This window comes from Sceloporus occidentalis, unplaced genomic scaffold (assembly GCF_023333645.1).
Source record: "Sceloporus occidentalis isolate IW3139 unplaced genomic scaffold, rSceOcc1.0.p SCAF_80, whole genome shotgun sequence".
Classification (NCBI taxonomy): Eukaryota; Metazoa; Chordata; class Lepidosauria; order Squamata; family Phrynosomatidae; genus Sceloporus; species Sceloporus occidentalis.
Genome location: NW_028317060.1, coordinates 4,618,358 through 4,634,737, shown reverse-complemented (window position 1 = coordinate 4,634,737; position 16,380 = coordinate 4,618,358). Strand labels below are relative to the sequence as shown.

General features: G+C 38.6%; 1 protein-coding gene across 1 annotated transcript in view; it reads left to right on the top strand.

Annotated features, from left to right (window-relative positions):
* The window catches only part of LOC149285346 (lysine-specific demethylase 4C-like), a 178,208-nt gene that overhangs the window by 50,071 nt on the left and 111,757 nt on the right, over positions 1 to 16,380 (top strand). Inside the window, exon 7 of the mRNA XM_089495504.1 lies at positions 770 to 907. Within this exon, the coding sequence (XP_089351630.1) occupies positions 770 to 907 (138 nt within the window). The remainder of the gene's footprint in view (positions 1 to 769; positions 908 to 16,380) is intronic.

Here is a 16,380-nt window from a genome sequence, read left to right as displayed (position 1 = left end):
TTAGCAGTTATTAACAACATTATGTTCTGAAGATCTGTGAGCCACCCCTGCCAAGTTAGCAGTTTTAGGTGCCTACTAAATTTGTTAAGTAGGTGTTTTCTTTACCTTTTAACATAATCCTGTTTTTAATTCTTTGAGCCAGTTATTTTTTGACTTGTTTTACCCTTACATGCAGATGCTTTGATACTCGCTGCCTCTGCTTTATGTAAAAAGTTTGCATTTTCATTACTTATGAACCCTTTCACACTGATCACATAGACTCACCTTCTTGGCCACTGGGATATAATGCCAAGTAGTGCATCATACTGAGGCTGTCCCAGCTAGTGTAAATGGGCTGGTTGGGGAGGTCAGACATCTCCCAGGTAGCCAACCTTTTGAGCGTTGGTACACGGGGATGCCTGATCGGGTGTTCTGCTCCGGTTTGACAGCAGAGGTGCTGCCCTCTCCCAGACCTGCTGCGTTAAATCAAATACGTGGTTTGCAACTCCTATGTCTAGGACTAAATTGCTCTGTTTCTCTCAAAATTATCTGTATCACTTTGTATAATATTTTAACCGCTATGTGTAGCTTTGTTATCTAGTGTCTACTCAGAAAGATTCTATTATTTTCCCTTGTCCTGTTTTATATGATAACAATATATGTTCCATGCTGGTTCTCATTTCGAAAACAAGTCAGATCTACCTTCTCCTTTTGTACTTTGATGTCTTTGTTAGACACTATTCCTATTTATTTTCCCAACTCATCCTGCCTTTTGATTTTCCCCCTGCAGGTTACACAAGAAGCTGGTGAATTTATGATCACTTTCCCATATGGGTATCACGCCGGTTTCAATCACGGCTTCAACTGTGCCGAATCAACAAATTTTGCTACAGTCAGATGGATTGATTACGGAAAAATAGCCAAACTGGTGAGCTGATGATTTTCCCTACACAAACGTTTGTTGTCCTGCTGTGCTGCATGGAAACCTGCATTGTAAAATTACAAGTTTACAACCTCGGTGTATCAGGCTGACAGGCTTTTTGCTCAGCCTCCACTGATTGCGAGTTGGTGGACTAATAATATATAATTTAGAGAACTACTTCTTGTTCCTTTCTATACTTGTTAAGATGGACAGATCTTTAAAGGTACCTGTAGGACATTTTCTTTTCTATTCAAACATATGAAATTTTTTAAACTTTCGAAGTAACGTAACAAAAGGCAGAGGAAAATTGTCTTTTACCATAGAAGAGAGAGAATATCATTGTCTCCCCTATAGGATGTATTGCTCCTTTTGTTGATTTCTGGAACTTCATTTATATTCTTGGTCTGTTACGTGGAAATGGGGATGTGTGGTTATTTAGCTCCACAAAGTTTCTACCTTTTTTTTTTTTTTTTAAAGTTGCTATTTTATTCTTTTTGGAAAGTGAGAAGTATACCATGGTACAAAATCTTAATTGGAAATTTACTTGCTCACAAGAGCCTTTTGTAATGAATACAGATAATAAAACTATTATTGTATTATTTCCAGGCTGACAAATCAATTTCCCCTTTACATGTGGTTTAAAGATGCTATATAGATAATCATACCTGGAAACTCTCCCGACCCGTCTCCAGTTCTCGGTGGGTCAACACCGAATCTTCCGGGTCGCACGAGCGTGGGTCCTGGCACACCCCACTCCCTACCCATTTCCCCTTTAAATGAGGGTGTTTCCCACAATGTCAGCGGGACCGCCCCCAACATCAACAGGCATCAATGTGAAACTATATACCGTATTGGCTCGGATATAGGCCGCCCCCGTGTATAGGCCGCACCCTAAAAGTTTGGTGCTTTTTTAAAGAAAAACATTTTTTAATAGACATGCTGCCACTCTGTCTCCCCCCCCGAGATACGCTGCCACTCTCCCCCACCCGAGAAATGCTGCCACTGTCCTCCCCCCCCCGAGATATGCTGCCACTGTCCTCCCCCCCGAGATATGCTGCCACTGTCCTCCCCCCCCGAGATATGCTGCCACTATCCTCATCCTCCCCTCCCCCGAGATATGCTGCCACTCTGCCCCCCCCCGACTTACCAGAGCAGACTCCCGGGTGTCTTGCGGGGCCGGCGGGGGACATCTACGCAATACGCGTATACAACTTCCGGTGCCGAGACTCAGCGGATGTGCCGGCACCTGAAGTTGTATACGCGTATTGCGTAGGTGTCCCCTGCCGGCCCCGCAAGACACCCGGGAGTCTGCTCTGGTAAGTCTTGGGGGCAGAGGTAAAACTTATCGTGCGGACGTTCACCGCTGCCGGTGAACGTCTGCACGATGCGCTTAGACAATCTCCCGTGCCAGCACTCCCCCCGTGGGAAGTGCTGGCAGGGGAGGCTGTCTGAGCGTATCAGAGAGTAGGATACGGGTCCCCTGCACCGCTGCGGGGGATCTGTATCCTAACCCTGCTGCCTGCCCGGCGCCCGGAACTGAATGTCCCGGGCGTCGGGCGCTAGACCCCGAATATAGGCCGCTTAAAGTGGGGGGAAAAAGTGCGGCCTATATTCGAGCCAATACGGTATATATGCAGGCCCGGACTGGCCATCGGGCAAACCGGTTTGACTTAGGGGCTGATGGAGCTGCAGCTCCAGGCCTCTACCTTAAAATAGGCTCAGTCAGGACCGAATCCTCCATGTTAAATAAAGTTTTTGTTAACTTTATTTAACACGGAGGATGTTAAATAAAGTAAAAAAAAAAACCCCCGATGTTTTAATCTAAGCCCTGTGCGGCCGCAGACCCCTAAGGCCGGCCCTGGTGGGGGCTTCCCGGCCCCTTAGAGTGGCGGACCCGGTCGGAGTTGCGGCGGGCTTAAGGGGCAGGTGCCCCTTATGCCCTGTGTTAATGCGGCCATAGAGGCCGCATAGGCCCAGTCAGTCCAGTCCTGCCGCGGGCCCGGCCGCAGTTGCTGCTTGCTCCGGCAACAAGGTAAGTAGGGTGAGAGAGGGGGGTGCAGTGAGAAATGGGAGAGGGGATAGATAGTGAGAGGGGGTACATAGTGAAAAGGGGTACATAGTGAAAAGGGGCAGATAAGATGGGGAGAGGGGGTAGTGTGAATGCGTATGAGAATGAATGAATAAATGTGTGGATGAATTGTGTGAATGTGTATATGACAATTAATGAATTCATGTGTGGATGAATTGCTTGAATGATTTGTGAGACTGCATTAATGAATGTGTTAATGATTTGTGTGAATGAGTAAATGCAAAGATGTTACATGAAGGGTGGGCTTTAACAATAAATAAATATGGGCTGCTCGGGCTTATGTATTAAATATACATACATACTTGCCAACAAAAAGGCACACCTGCATCAACGTATGACACTCCAATGTCCATTTCCAACTGTAGAAAAGGGGTACTTCTGCAAAATAACAAAAAGAACATAATAGTGTAGTATGGTTAGATGATGTCCCAAAGAATCCTATCAAAGTGCAAGTAGCCAATAAATACATTAATAAATAATTATACAAATACAATTATAAATAGAATAAGAAAAACCTTTTTGCACCTCTTTTCTGGGCTTTGTTTAAAGGCTGTCTATTACAGCAGACATTTGACGTAAAGGTATCTATGTGTAAAGTAGATATAGAGATGATCATTGCTAACCTTGTTTGCACATGCCTACCCAGAATTCCTTGCAGTGGTGGCAGCACTACAAGATTTCTGTATGAAAAGCAGGTCTTCTGGCTTGTCTGGCGGATGCAGATGAGCATTTAGTATTGTATTATTTAAAGAACACAAGAGTCTGAAAATGAAGCAGCTACACACAGAGCAATGGATTATTCATAATCTCTATAGAGAGAGAAATGATTTTGGACATAATACAAAATCGATTTCTTTTCAACTTTAGTTTTGGTTATTAATGCGCCTCATTTGCCCTTCACTGACTCGAGTGGATAAAGTGTAGACATAACCATAATTCCACTCAATAACTTTTATTCAAAATTCGGATCCTGCGAGCGCATGAGTTTAAGCTGTCAATATGACCTTATGGTGAAATCATTGACTGCTAATGCTGTGTTTATCTAGGTCATGGACGCAGTAATGAATCCTCTTTCCTTGCTTTGTATGCTGGTTTCCCGTGAAACGGGCCACAGAGAGTCTTACAGTTCCCATGAACTGAACAAAAATAATAAATCTCACCACTCTCTTAAAAAGAGCATTCTTCCAAAAAAAAAAAAATACTTACCTGACCAAGAAGCTGTAGGCCTGTTGCTGCAACTGCCTTGCATACACCATTGGTGGTATGTGGGAAATCATTCCAAGATCCTTAGCCACGTAGTCCTTTTACGTTTGCCATGTTTCTCTAGTTTGCGTTAATTAAAGAAAAACATATTTTACAATATTTTCATATTTTTATTTTACAGCTCATTTGGCTGCATGGAGTGATGGTAATGTTGATATTGTTTAAAGAAATAATGACCTGAACCAAAAATTTCCGTCGGGGTATATTAACCCCTTGACTGCTAAGTCAGGTGCTAACAACGGAACAATGCCGTCGCTAGCACTCTCCTACCTTTATGGAGGTCTGTGGACCCCCATCACCACCTACCCCGGCGATCTGCCCCTCACACTGAAGGGCATCACCGGGGCCACCCGATCCGGCCGGTGACGGCACGCGCAATGACGCGATGACGTCACCGCGCAACTTTATTAATAACTGACAATTGTCAGTTAAAGCGGTATGGGGGCATGCTGCTTAGATGCCTGTATCTCAAAAAAAATATTAAGTAAAAAAAAATGTACAAAAAAAGTAAAAAAAATGATTTGGGGGTCTCTAAAGGCAGATAAATAAAGATCAAAATAACCTAGAGACCCCCAAATTAAATTACCTAAACATAAACTAGTTTAACTTTAAAAAAAAATAAATAAAATGTAAGTATTCTAGCTAAATAATCACTGTGGTAGCCAATGTTACCACAGCTATCATATAGCTATGAAAAGTCACATTCCCTTTTTAAAAATGGCCGATACTAAATTTTAACCCCATGATCCCTTTGATCATGGGGTTAAATTTAGCCAATGGTAGAGGGAGGCAATTTTTTAAATCCTGATGAACTGCAAATATTATTAAAATCAGCCATTAGCCATAAAGATGTCTTTTGTGATAGTCTAATAAATTTAACTTTTAGCAATAAAATATTAGAAAAACACAGTCTACTGTTCTCAATTTCTGTTTATTTTAGACCGGTTACCTACTACAAATATTTAGCAACACAGCTTTTGATATTAGAGTTTAGAAAAATAAAATTACAAACTAGTTTTTATTGAGTCGGAAGTGAAAAATTACACTTTTTCCCATTTTTGCCTATATTTTGCAAACCTGATGAGACATACACATATAAAAATGGTATATTTGGAATCTGCTGGGTGTGCTGAAAAAAACAATATATGGTTTGTATAGTTTATTCCCAAGAAATTTACTTCTAAACGCGTTTAAACTTGAGATGCACCAAAATGCCGAAAACCAGCTTAGCACCAGGGTGGGAAATGGCTTAGCAGCCAAGGGGTTAAATAGTCTCTGATAACGAGACCTTTATGTCTTTCTGTTCCTTTAATTCCAGTACAACAAAGCATAGGTAGAGTTACATGGTTTGTCCTGGAGGGGGTTGCAAAAAATTATTTCTTGGAAAGGTTCCAGAAGTGAAATTTCAATACCCTTGAATACATGGCTCTTGAGATTTCGTTATTGTTGCTAAAAGGAAATTGTTTACATTCTTACCATTTGATTATTTTATTCCATTTTGTGTGCGTCTCCGACACCATATTATCATCATTTGACTGCCAGCCGTTTTAGCTAGCGCCAGTCTTTCCCTCTGTCTCTGCTGCCGGAACGTATTCATTTCCCTTCATGTGACAGGCGTCATGAGTCCTGCCATTGTATGTATCCTGTCGTGTAAAAATGTCAGGATCATTAGCAGTGATCTTTCCTTCTAGGCGGTTCACGGTTCAGCTGCTGTAGCCAAGTCATCTTCACGTGCCACCGCTCGCTGCTCTCCCCGTCACTATTAGGCCCGTGATGGTTCATGCATATTCTGCAGTTGGCCGAGGCATGCTTCATGTTGGTACGGCAGATCAAAATGCTGGCCTCCAGGTTGTATTTCGTTTTTCCTTTTCCCTTTGGTGGGATGAAATGCAGTAGTTTTTGATGTTACGTTTGATGGATTTGTTTGCAACTGCATTCATTAGCTTCTCATCAAAAAACTGACAGGCTGTTAAATGAAACTCTGGCTTAGATTTTCAGCCTGACTGTTTGGAGACATTCCTGAAGATTTTATTTATTCATTTCTCTTGTATATATGTGTGTGAGCGCAGCAGCCTCCCGTATGTTCTTCTGCCAAAGCGGAAGGAAGGTTATTTACTGAGCTGAGAATCAATGTCTGATGGGCTGCCCCCTGGCATCACTAGTACCGCGGCAAAAAGTATTTCTAATGATCAACGATCACCTCCTAAACTTAAATGGTGTCGCTTGAATGCCTCGATCAGGAGGCATTCAGCGACACCAAACACTTACCCCAGCCGCAGCTGCACGCAATCTTCACCATCCGCAAGATGGCGGCGGCCCAGGAAAAAAAATAAATAAAGATGAAAAAGTTCGCTAGATGGTCTCCAGACCCTCTAGAGAACTCTGGCTCCACTTGCAGGTTGAATACAGGTACTGCATTCAACCATGAAAGTCAATGGAGCCCAGCTTTCTAATCACAGTGTGATTAGTAAAAATAAATTAAAAAATAATAATTAGAAAAAAATAGTTAAAAAAAACAGTAAAATTTAAAAATAATTTCCCACTGATGTCACTATCAGGGGAACCTTCAAGTTGAAAAAACTGTAAAAAAAAATTTTTTAACAAAGGCAAAAAAAATTTATATATATATATATATATATATATATATATATATATATATATATATATATATAATGTGTATATATATAAAATGTCCCAATTAACACGGGGGGGAAGGATGGCCACACATCTAATTTCCAATTAGAAAAATACACACGTCCCAAATGTGGCCTTTTAGTTCCCCCCAAAAATGACAAACCCATGCATGTGGGGGTATCACTGTACTCAGGAGATGTTGCTGAACACATATTGGGGTGTCGTGTGACAGCGGCATATACCAGGAGCTGTAAATTCATACATAAAGTAGGTGTGTGGGGGAAAAATACACACAAAAAAATACTACTGCAACTTTGAAAAAATGCTGGTGGTAAAATGTGTGCATGCAAAGAGTTAAAATGCCAGCATTTAAAATACCCTGGGGTGTCTAGTTTTCAAAAATATATGGTTTTATTGGGCACACTGAAATGGCCCGGCTCAAAGATGTACCAAATAGGGCATGGGCAGTTGATCGCCAACTGCGCATACCCCAAATGTGGCCCTTTCCCCCCCCCAAACAGCCAGACAAAATCATTCATGTGAGGTATCGCTGTACTCAGGAGATGTTGCTGAACACATATTGGGGTGTTTTATGACAGTGACATATACCAGAACCTGTTTATTCATACCTGAAGTAAAATGCATGTGAAAAAACAAATGCAAAAAAATGACTACCACAAAGTTTGACAAAGACTGGTGGTAGATATGGTGCATGGAAAGAGTTAAAATACTAGCATTTGAAATATCCTGGGGTGTCTAGTTTTCAAAAATATATGATTTGATGGGGTAAATTGCATTGGCCGGCTTCAAAGATACCCGAAATGGCACATGGGGGGAAGAATTACCAGATTTGGAAAAAATGGCTTTGAAATAGCAAAACGCTACCTGTACTTATTGCCCCATAATGTGTAGAAAAAAGCACAGGACAAATAGTAGAATCTATTTAGCAGGTTTTTTTCATTACCTTTTATAGATGAGTAAAAGATTTTTCAACTAAAAATTAGAAAAAAAAATTCAAAATTTTTCACCATATTTTATACTTTTTTAATAGTAAATAATTTGATACAATCAAAACAATGCCATCTAAAGAAAGCCCTTGTTGTCCTGAAAAAAAACAATATATAACTTGTGTGGGTTCAGTAAACGGGAAAGAAGAAAATTACAGCTAATCACGAGCAGCGCAAAAATGTTAAAACGGCCATTGTCCCAAAGGGTACAAAAAGTAAAATCAGCCTTTGTCACGAAGGGGTTAAAGGTATAGTTGACGTGTTTGCGGGTTTACGCTTCATTATGAAGAACCGACACTGGCAAGTTTCTCCGAGGAGGCCTGAGCTGGCCCTTTATATTGCATAATTTAATGAATAAGAAATAACTAAACACCTGGGCTCACCGTTACCTTGTTTTATGTACCCTGGCAGGGGTTTGGTCCAAAGTTGACAGCTTTTATGTTATAGCTATGCGTTTCCAGTGTGGAAAAATTCAGTATAATTATGGGGAGACAAAAAGGAGAAATCATATTATTGGAGCAAAGCATTCAACCATGCTTAATAAGAGCCTATTTGTTATGCTGGCATGACCTATTTATATAATTCAGAAACTGAAGACATACTTTTCTAATCTCTATATATTCTATTAATGCATTATTTTGCTTTATGCCTTTTTTCGTACGACAGGTTGCATGCCTGTTTTTTTTTGTCATATATTTTGTTTCTTCTTGCAGACAAGGAACACACGCTCTGACGCCACACGTAATCTGTTTCTATTACACTAAAAACACTGTCCAGTATGCTATTGCACAAATATATCTATATCTATATAAAATATAATTTGTTTTCTCGAAGATCTATGGTTCAAACACAAAGTCTCACGTCTTTCATTTTCAAAGAGCAAGGGCTCTAAAAGAAAAATATTGTAGTTGTGTGTTATTTTGTATAGATAAAATACCCCTAAAAATTGTAGAACAGATGGAGCAGCACACAGGCTTTCAGGTTCCTGCGGGTTCCATCTTCAAATGGAAAACACGATATAGCGGAAATGGACAAGGGAACAGATGGTATAGAGAACACATAGGTATGTGATCCTGGAGAATTAGCGTATTTACAGTTGTATATAGCCATTTAACCCCTCAACAAAGGTATATATTTCAGGCTGCATCACAAAACTTTCTTTTAAAAGCACGGTTTTCTTGCTATTCTGAGTATGTGACTAGCTGTATCATTATGCTATGAAAAGTTAGGGAACAAAGCATTCAATAGTGCTAAATAACAGCCTGGTTGTTATGCTCCCTTTCTTATCCGATAGAGTTGAAAAATATGCAAAAAATGTAAAAATATTGACTGGAAAAAAAACCCATCGTTTACCCTCAATTTCTTTATTTGTTCTCTATCCCAGGCCGTAAGCATGTGGCAAATCCTGAAGAATCAGTGATAATACTTGCTGCTCTTAAATGGGAACCAAAATAATATTTTTCCTGGACCAAAGGGAACTAACTATTTTTTTTCACATTACTCTGAAAAATAATTTATGTGGAGATTGCTGTTATCAGCAGCCATGTGACGCTTTGGTTCAATCCAAACTCAAACGCCACCGAGCTGATTCTTTGTGGCAATGCTCTTGACATCCTTTCCCCATGGAGCTTGATTAGGCAGAGGGTCTCTCTGGGTGATTAACACTGATACATTGCTTATCCCGAGGCAATCCGATAAGAAACGTATTAAAATAGCAGACCTAAACAAAAGCAAACGTTACAATTATTGTATTTTATGAAGCTGGTTGTTGAAGGACAGCATATTTCTTTCTATTTCTTTAAAAACTCTGTATTGGGTAAAATATATACGAAAAACCACCGAAACGTTTATAGTCAACAGTTATGACACCTGATTTCTCATCGAATGCTTATCAGGAGAGGACTGAAAATATCCCACCTGCAGGGAGAGGACATCGAATTAGCCCAGTGGTAAAAAGTCCCAAAGAATGTTTGCTTTAAAATGTGGTATAAGTGAATATGGCTTCAAGGGAAAGTTTAATCTTAATAAAAACAAAAAGAACGTGTGTAACAATTCCAAGGTGGACGTGTGAACCCCCAACTGAAGCTCCATCTGTGACAGGTGTATAAAGGTCTTCCCCCCCCCCCTCTTTTCTTTGTATCCTTTTCATCTCACCCCTGTTGATGTGAACATATTAAACCTCCTTTCATCTATACTTGTGTATAGGCTAGATTTGGTTCCCACTACTAATATTACCCTTACGTGTGACGGATGTAATTTGACTTTTTTTATAGTATGAATACAGAAAGCAGCGTCATGCAATCCTGCACGCTGGGGTGATTGAAGAAGCAGCTGTTGTAGTTACTAGATACACGTACATCAGAACGGCGAGGGCAGATAAATTACTTTATGTATTTCCTCTGATCAGTCACATTTGTTCGCTGGCACATTCCAACAAAGGCAGCAGTTGAGACAGCAGAGGAGAGGAAGGAGGGAAGCCTATTTTTCTACATTCAGTGATTCCTTCTGGCCTGATTGATGAGAGAAGCAATGTAAAAGGCAGCTGCTTATCTCTCCCAATACATATTGTAGCACCCTGGCTTCTGCAAGCACAGATACCACGTAGCGCCATATGTCAAAGAGAAAAGGGACAGACTTGTAAACCATAGAAAGCTGCCATCAAAAGTCTTGTACATTTAGATTATGTGGTAGATTAACTTTAGTTTTCTGCACATCATGGCCAACTGCAACGAGCAATTAACATTTTCACAGCATTAGACATATCTGAGTGGCATGCTGCACTGGGGAGATATAACACACCACATCTATCCCTTTGCTTGCTGAAAAGCTTAAGGGGACAAAGTTGCGGTAAAATCGTAACAGGGAAGATTAGTTGTAATTGTATGTATAATTTATTTATACATATGGTAGAGGGGCTTAGTCCAACTGCAGACAGTGAAGAACCCACTTTCCTACAGGGGTGGAATCTACAGTGTAGGAAATATTCACTTTGTTTGTACCCTGGGCAGTTTTAAGGACACCCACACATTACACATTTCATGGGGTATAAAGTCACTGCTTATGGTTTCAGAGTGTGAAGTATATGTGATCTCACATATTGATGGGTCCCAGCAGTACAGTTTATAAATGAAATGGCAAGCGAAAGCTGTTACAGTTAGAGAGGGTACTTGCTAAAGATGACTTTTACTTTGAGGAATTGCTTACTTGTGGTACTTGGTTGGGAAATGTTAATATATCAGATGGTCAAGGTGGAACATTGGGAGGTTGTACAAGGGGGGAAGCAAATAAAAAATCTTAACAAAACCCTTGTGGTTAACTATGCTGATGTTTTGGGAGGCCTGTATCTCTACCATCAACGTTTGGAAGTTAAGTTGCATTTTGGAACATATGTAAGATTTGAAAATTATTATTATGGTCTTATGACCGTAGCGACCAATTAATTGATCAAGTCTGCAGGAGTCAGATATTTAATACAAACCAAATTGTATTTTTTTTTTTTGAATCAATTGCCATTGCCTATGTATCCTACACGTTTATATTTATGGAAGGTGAGTTTGGTGCAGAGGCTCTATGGGAAATCCATGTTGCACAAGGCGAACAAGGCTTTTGTATATTTGTATAACTTTTTTCCTGATGCTATGTCTACTCTAATATGTGCTCTACTCTTCTGAGCTCCTCCAGAAAACACTACTATCATGCTGCTTTCATTCCTCATAAATCAACTCTTAAATCACTGGTGATCACGCTTGGTACACATTAACACTTTGCATTTAATGCCCAGTAGTATTAGGAACAATAAAACTCTTCCATCTTCCATGCTGCAACAGTATAAAACATATTTTACCCTTTCCCTATTCCACTTGGCATGGGGGGGGCATAGACGGGCACCATACCTACCCATAGTGTTGATTTCTAATACTTAACCTCCACATACCACTTCACAGGGAAGCTGAAGGGGTAATGGGTGGGCTGCATGGTCCCATAGGGGAAGTTTTAATTCTCTTTCCCTATATGTGGTTGTTTCTACTTTGTAAATATAATATGATGAGGCTTTGTGACTCATTTACTCAGTTTAAATGTTTTCTTCTTTTCTCTTAATATAATTTATGTAAAAAGAATAGCGACCATCTTCTTGATGTTGTGCAAAGCCTACTTGGCGAGAATATCTATTATGTCTGTGCCGTTTTGAAGCTGTTTGTAGATGTGCTGTTCACAATCTCAGGAATTCAGTAGACATGAACTTTATTCTTTGGAAGTACATATTAGCCATGTGCATGTGTTGTAGCTGTGTTATCTTAAACAAAGGTGCAAGACAAACACACTCCTTATCTTACTTCCAAGTCTTAATCGCTTAGATCCTTAAAATATTTCTAATGAAAGTCTATGGACGAAAGGATTTCAATAGAAAAACAGGACTTCATTAGCATTGCCATAAAGACTCAAGTGACTCCAAGTATACATATATCAGATGAATTAAACTAAATCAAAACCAAAAAATCTTCAATAATAAACTATATTACTATTTACAGCACTGTATTAACTGAAAAAAAGTTTCCCCTTTAAAAAAAAATCGGAGATTGTCCAACTTTATGGTTTAGCTAGTTTCCAAACCAGGAGCAAATACTATCCCTTAGGTCTAATGCTCAATCTTAACAAGTATCGTTTTGTAGGATCTAACTTGCGTAATCAATGTTATCTTTACAACCAATTACTTTTTCTTCCTTCAAATTTGTTTACTTAACCACATAGTAAAAATGTTTCCTAGATTGTATTTCTTTAGTTCTGTATAAGTTCATGGATATGTATTAACTGACTGCTATAGCTGTACAATTTATGGACCTAGTTCTGCTGGCCATTCATGAACATGTGTTTTTAGAAGGACATCAGCTAAAGCTCCTCACTGTCTGAATGGCACAAATGGATGTGACAATGGATCAAACTTAAAGGTCTTTTGAGTTTATAAAGCTTTGATTCGGGAAAAGAAAACACAAATGTAATTAGAACAACCTAATTACAGCTCAACTATATTAAAATTATGCAATTTTTGTTGATTATGTTTCTCTTCTCGGATGGTTTTATATTTAATTAGGACTTGATAATCTTCCTTTCTAGTACCTTCTAGTGCTTTTGAGAAAAGAGCTGTGGGGAAAATTGTGTTAATTTAATTAGTGCTTTTATAAACATACCAATATATTGAGAAAAAAAAAAAGCAAACCCTTTTAATTGCTTGTTTATTTTAATCTGGCGGTGCATCTCCAGATTATATGTGCTGATGCAGGCTGCAGTGATGCCGTCATTCCAAAGTATACTGCGGTTTCGTGTATGAAAAGCCATTCAGTGGAAAAGTTTGGAGAAAATAAAAATCTTATTACCATAGCAACCAATGGTGTAGTCTAGTCAGCGGGGATGTCTCATTGGGTGCTGTGGGTATAAATATCACTTTTCAAATTTTGCACCAGAAACATTCTATTTTTTGAAGCAGGCTGTGGGCTGTTCATTGATATAAGCAGAACGTATATTCCGTGGCCATGCGCAATTCAATTTGGTACTTAATTTTTGGTAATATTAATGGTACCTTTTAACCCCAGGTAGGATATTTCCTTTCTACTTAGTTGTATGTTTTCTCTAGAACAGGGTTTGGTGGAAAAGACTTATAATTGACTTTAACAGCTAATAGTTCTGCGTATGTATTTTATTTACAGCAACCACATGTCAAGATGCTTATCCCAGAGCAGATTTTCACATCAGTTCTTCATGCAAGTTGAAACATTAACTAAAATGTTTTTTTATTTCAGATAATATACACCTACATATAGCTGCTGCCTTATTTGTAGGCCTTGTATCATTGCATTTACTGCGCAAGGTCTATTTATTACACAAAGAGAAGCTAGAAGAAGTATTTCCAGTTGCATTTGGTTCTAAAACTAACCCAGTCCCCTATTGTTCCTAAAGAATGTAAATTAAATCACAATGGAGATGTATTGTAGCGCTCTGAGGACATAAGGGGTTTAAATTACTACTTGACTTCAGGAAAACAATATACAGAAAGGAACACTAAATGGTTAGCAAATTGGCAGCCCTATGGAACTGAAAATGATACCATGCCATTTACTGTGTTTAAGTGAAAATATGATTATGCAAAATGTTCATGGATATCCTTCAATTCTTTTTTTTTTCCTCCAGAATAAAGCCATGAATTTATACTGGCTACATTCAAGTGAATTTTCCCTTTACTGGTCCTTTTTATATTTCCCATCTTACATTAGATTCCTACCAAAGATAAAGGAATATACTGGTTTTGTTATGCTGTAGGGAAAAGCACTCTAAATTTATATATTTTATAATATATTCACTAACGTTTAAAAGTTTGGGGTCACTTAGAATGTTTTTTGTTAATGTATATATACATATACATTTTTTATTCTAAAGCAATACTGCATGCAAAAGTAAAACCTAAACAAAATTCTACCTCCAAGCGAGGTGAGATACCTCAACATTTTAATTGAAATATAGTGACAGTTTACAAAGATACAAACCGAGGTAGTTTATGATTAGAATAAAAAGGTTGGGAGATAATTTGAAATTAGGACAGGGTGCTTTGGCCCATTTAATGGCTCCAAATTGTCATGCAGTGTACATGCATTTACTGGAATGCATAGAAAGCTTATATATACGTAGTACACACCTCCACCATCTGTTCATGGTTCGGTGTTAACACTTTTTAGAACTTTGAAGATATTGATGAATGCCCCAAATACGTAAAAAAACAAAATCCACAAACTATACTAGATTTAAAGTTTGCAAGAGCAGGGCCATCTTCTGTATGTATTAACATATCTTTGTTATTGTCAACTTTGTATGTTGTCATTTTTAATGCTATAGTTTATTTTCAATCTCCCCTACTGCAGTAGCCCTATAGAGGGAATGCTGTTTTTAAAATCCCTCACTATTATGACAATGACAGCTAAATTGAGTTCTGATATAAAAAAAAATATCACCAATTGTTCTTTGTTTATCTTCTATTTTTTGGTGAGCATTGCTCAGAGCTTCTGGACATCTTTTTCTGTCTTCAGTTTTTTTGATGATGCTGATTTAAAGTACCGTATTTATTCTTTGTTTTCAAACTCTCCAGTAGAGGGCACTCCAATGTCATGTATTTTCTTTTTTCTCTCTGATTTTTTTACCCCCCCCACCTTATTTCTGGAAGCCCATCGGTAAATTGACTTGATGTGTACATGTAAACTAGAATAAATTGAATATATAATCATAATTATGTAAACTAAAACCTGCAAAGTTTTTTTTCTTAAAAAAATAAATAAAATTCATACAAGTCATTGAACTAGAGAGAGAATGCGGTTTCAATATGTGTCTGTGGCATGTAGATAGAACTGTATTGACAGTCTAACCTAATTCCTTTTTTTAAAAAATTTATTTATTTTCCAACAAAAGTGTGCCGCCCCCCTTTTTTATATTCGCAAGGGTTAATGTGTGTATCTTTATGTATGTATGTGTGTGCTTGTGTATATGTGTAAATGTATATTATACTATCTTTTGATAGCATGTGATGAGCTGTACACTGCGTGCTTTGAGCTCTGGAGGACATTTTGTGTATTTTTCTGTCTGTCTTCTGTCCCTGTCTGTCTCCTGTCCCTGTCTGTCTCATGCTTTGGGTTCATGAATTCCTGTGTGCCTCGTTCAGTATGTCTCCTCTCTCTTTGTTTTGGCCTGCCTCGCTCTTGGATTGTTTTACTTTTCCCCACTATTCACGTTGTCCTCTCTTTCTCCAGGCACACATTGCTGACTCCTGCTCCCCCAAAGCAGAGAGGGAGAGAGCGCTTTGTGTGCAGTTATTTTACAATTCCCATTTTCTCAAAGGTAGCCATGATTTCAGTACATTAGATGAATATTTTTAATAATTATTTTTTTGTTTTGTTTGGGGTAATATATACTAGCACCTTTCTGGCCTCCTCCTGATAAGGTGTTTCACTATTATATACAATGCAGTTTTCAAGGAAGGGTTAATTTTAATGTACAAATGTATTTATCTGCAGCCCACACTTTCATAATGTATATTTTATTTGTATGCATAGCACAGATGCATAAGTGTAATAACCTACAACATAGTGCATCTAAATCATTTAGAAGTTGCACTGGGAGAGGAATAGCAGCTGTTCTAATGCGGTTTTAAGAAAAATGTCTTTTAGCAGGAAGTATTTCTAAATCAGAACTGTTACCGGCCGATAGGACAGTGTGCCTTACCGTGCTATAAGTCGTGGATAACTCGTTAACCTGTTGCATTCTTCTAGTTTTTATTAGAAACCAGGCAGTCTATAACACTTCATAAGACCGGGAAAAGGTCTAATAGCAAAAAATAGGTAAAGGCCAAAAAAGCCACCGAAAGAAAATGGCCAGGTGCCCGTAAGGCTTATTTTTGCTGTTTTAATGATTAAACTGAACTCTCCAACATAAAGATTGCCATTAATAAT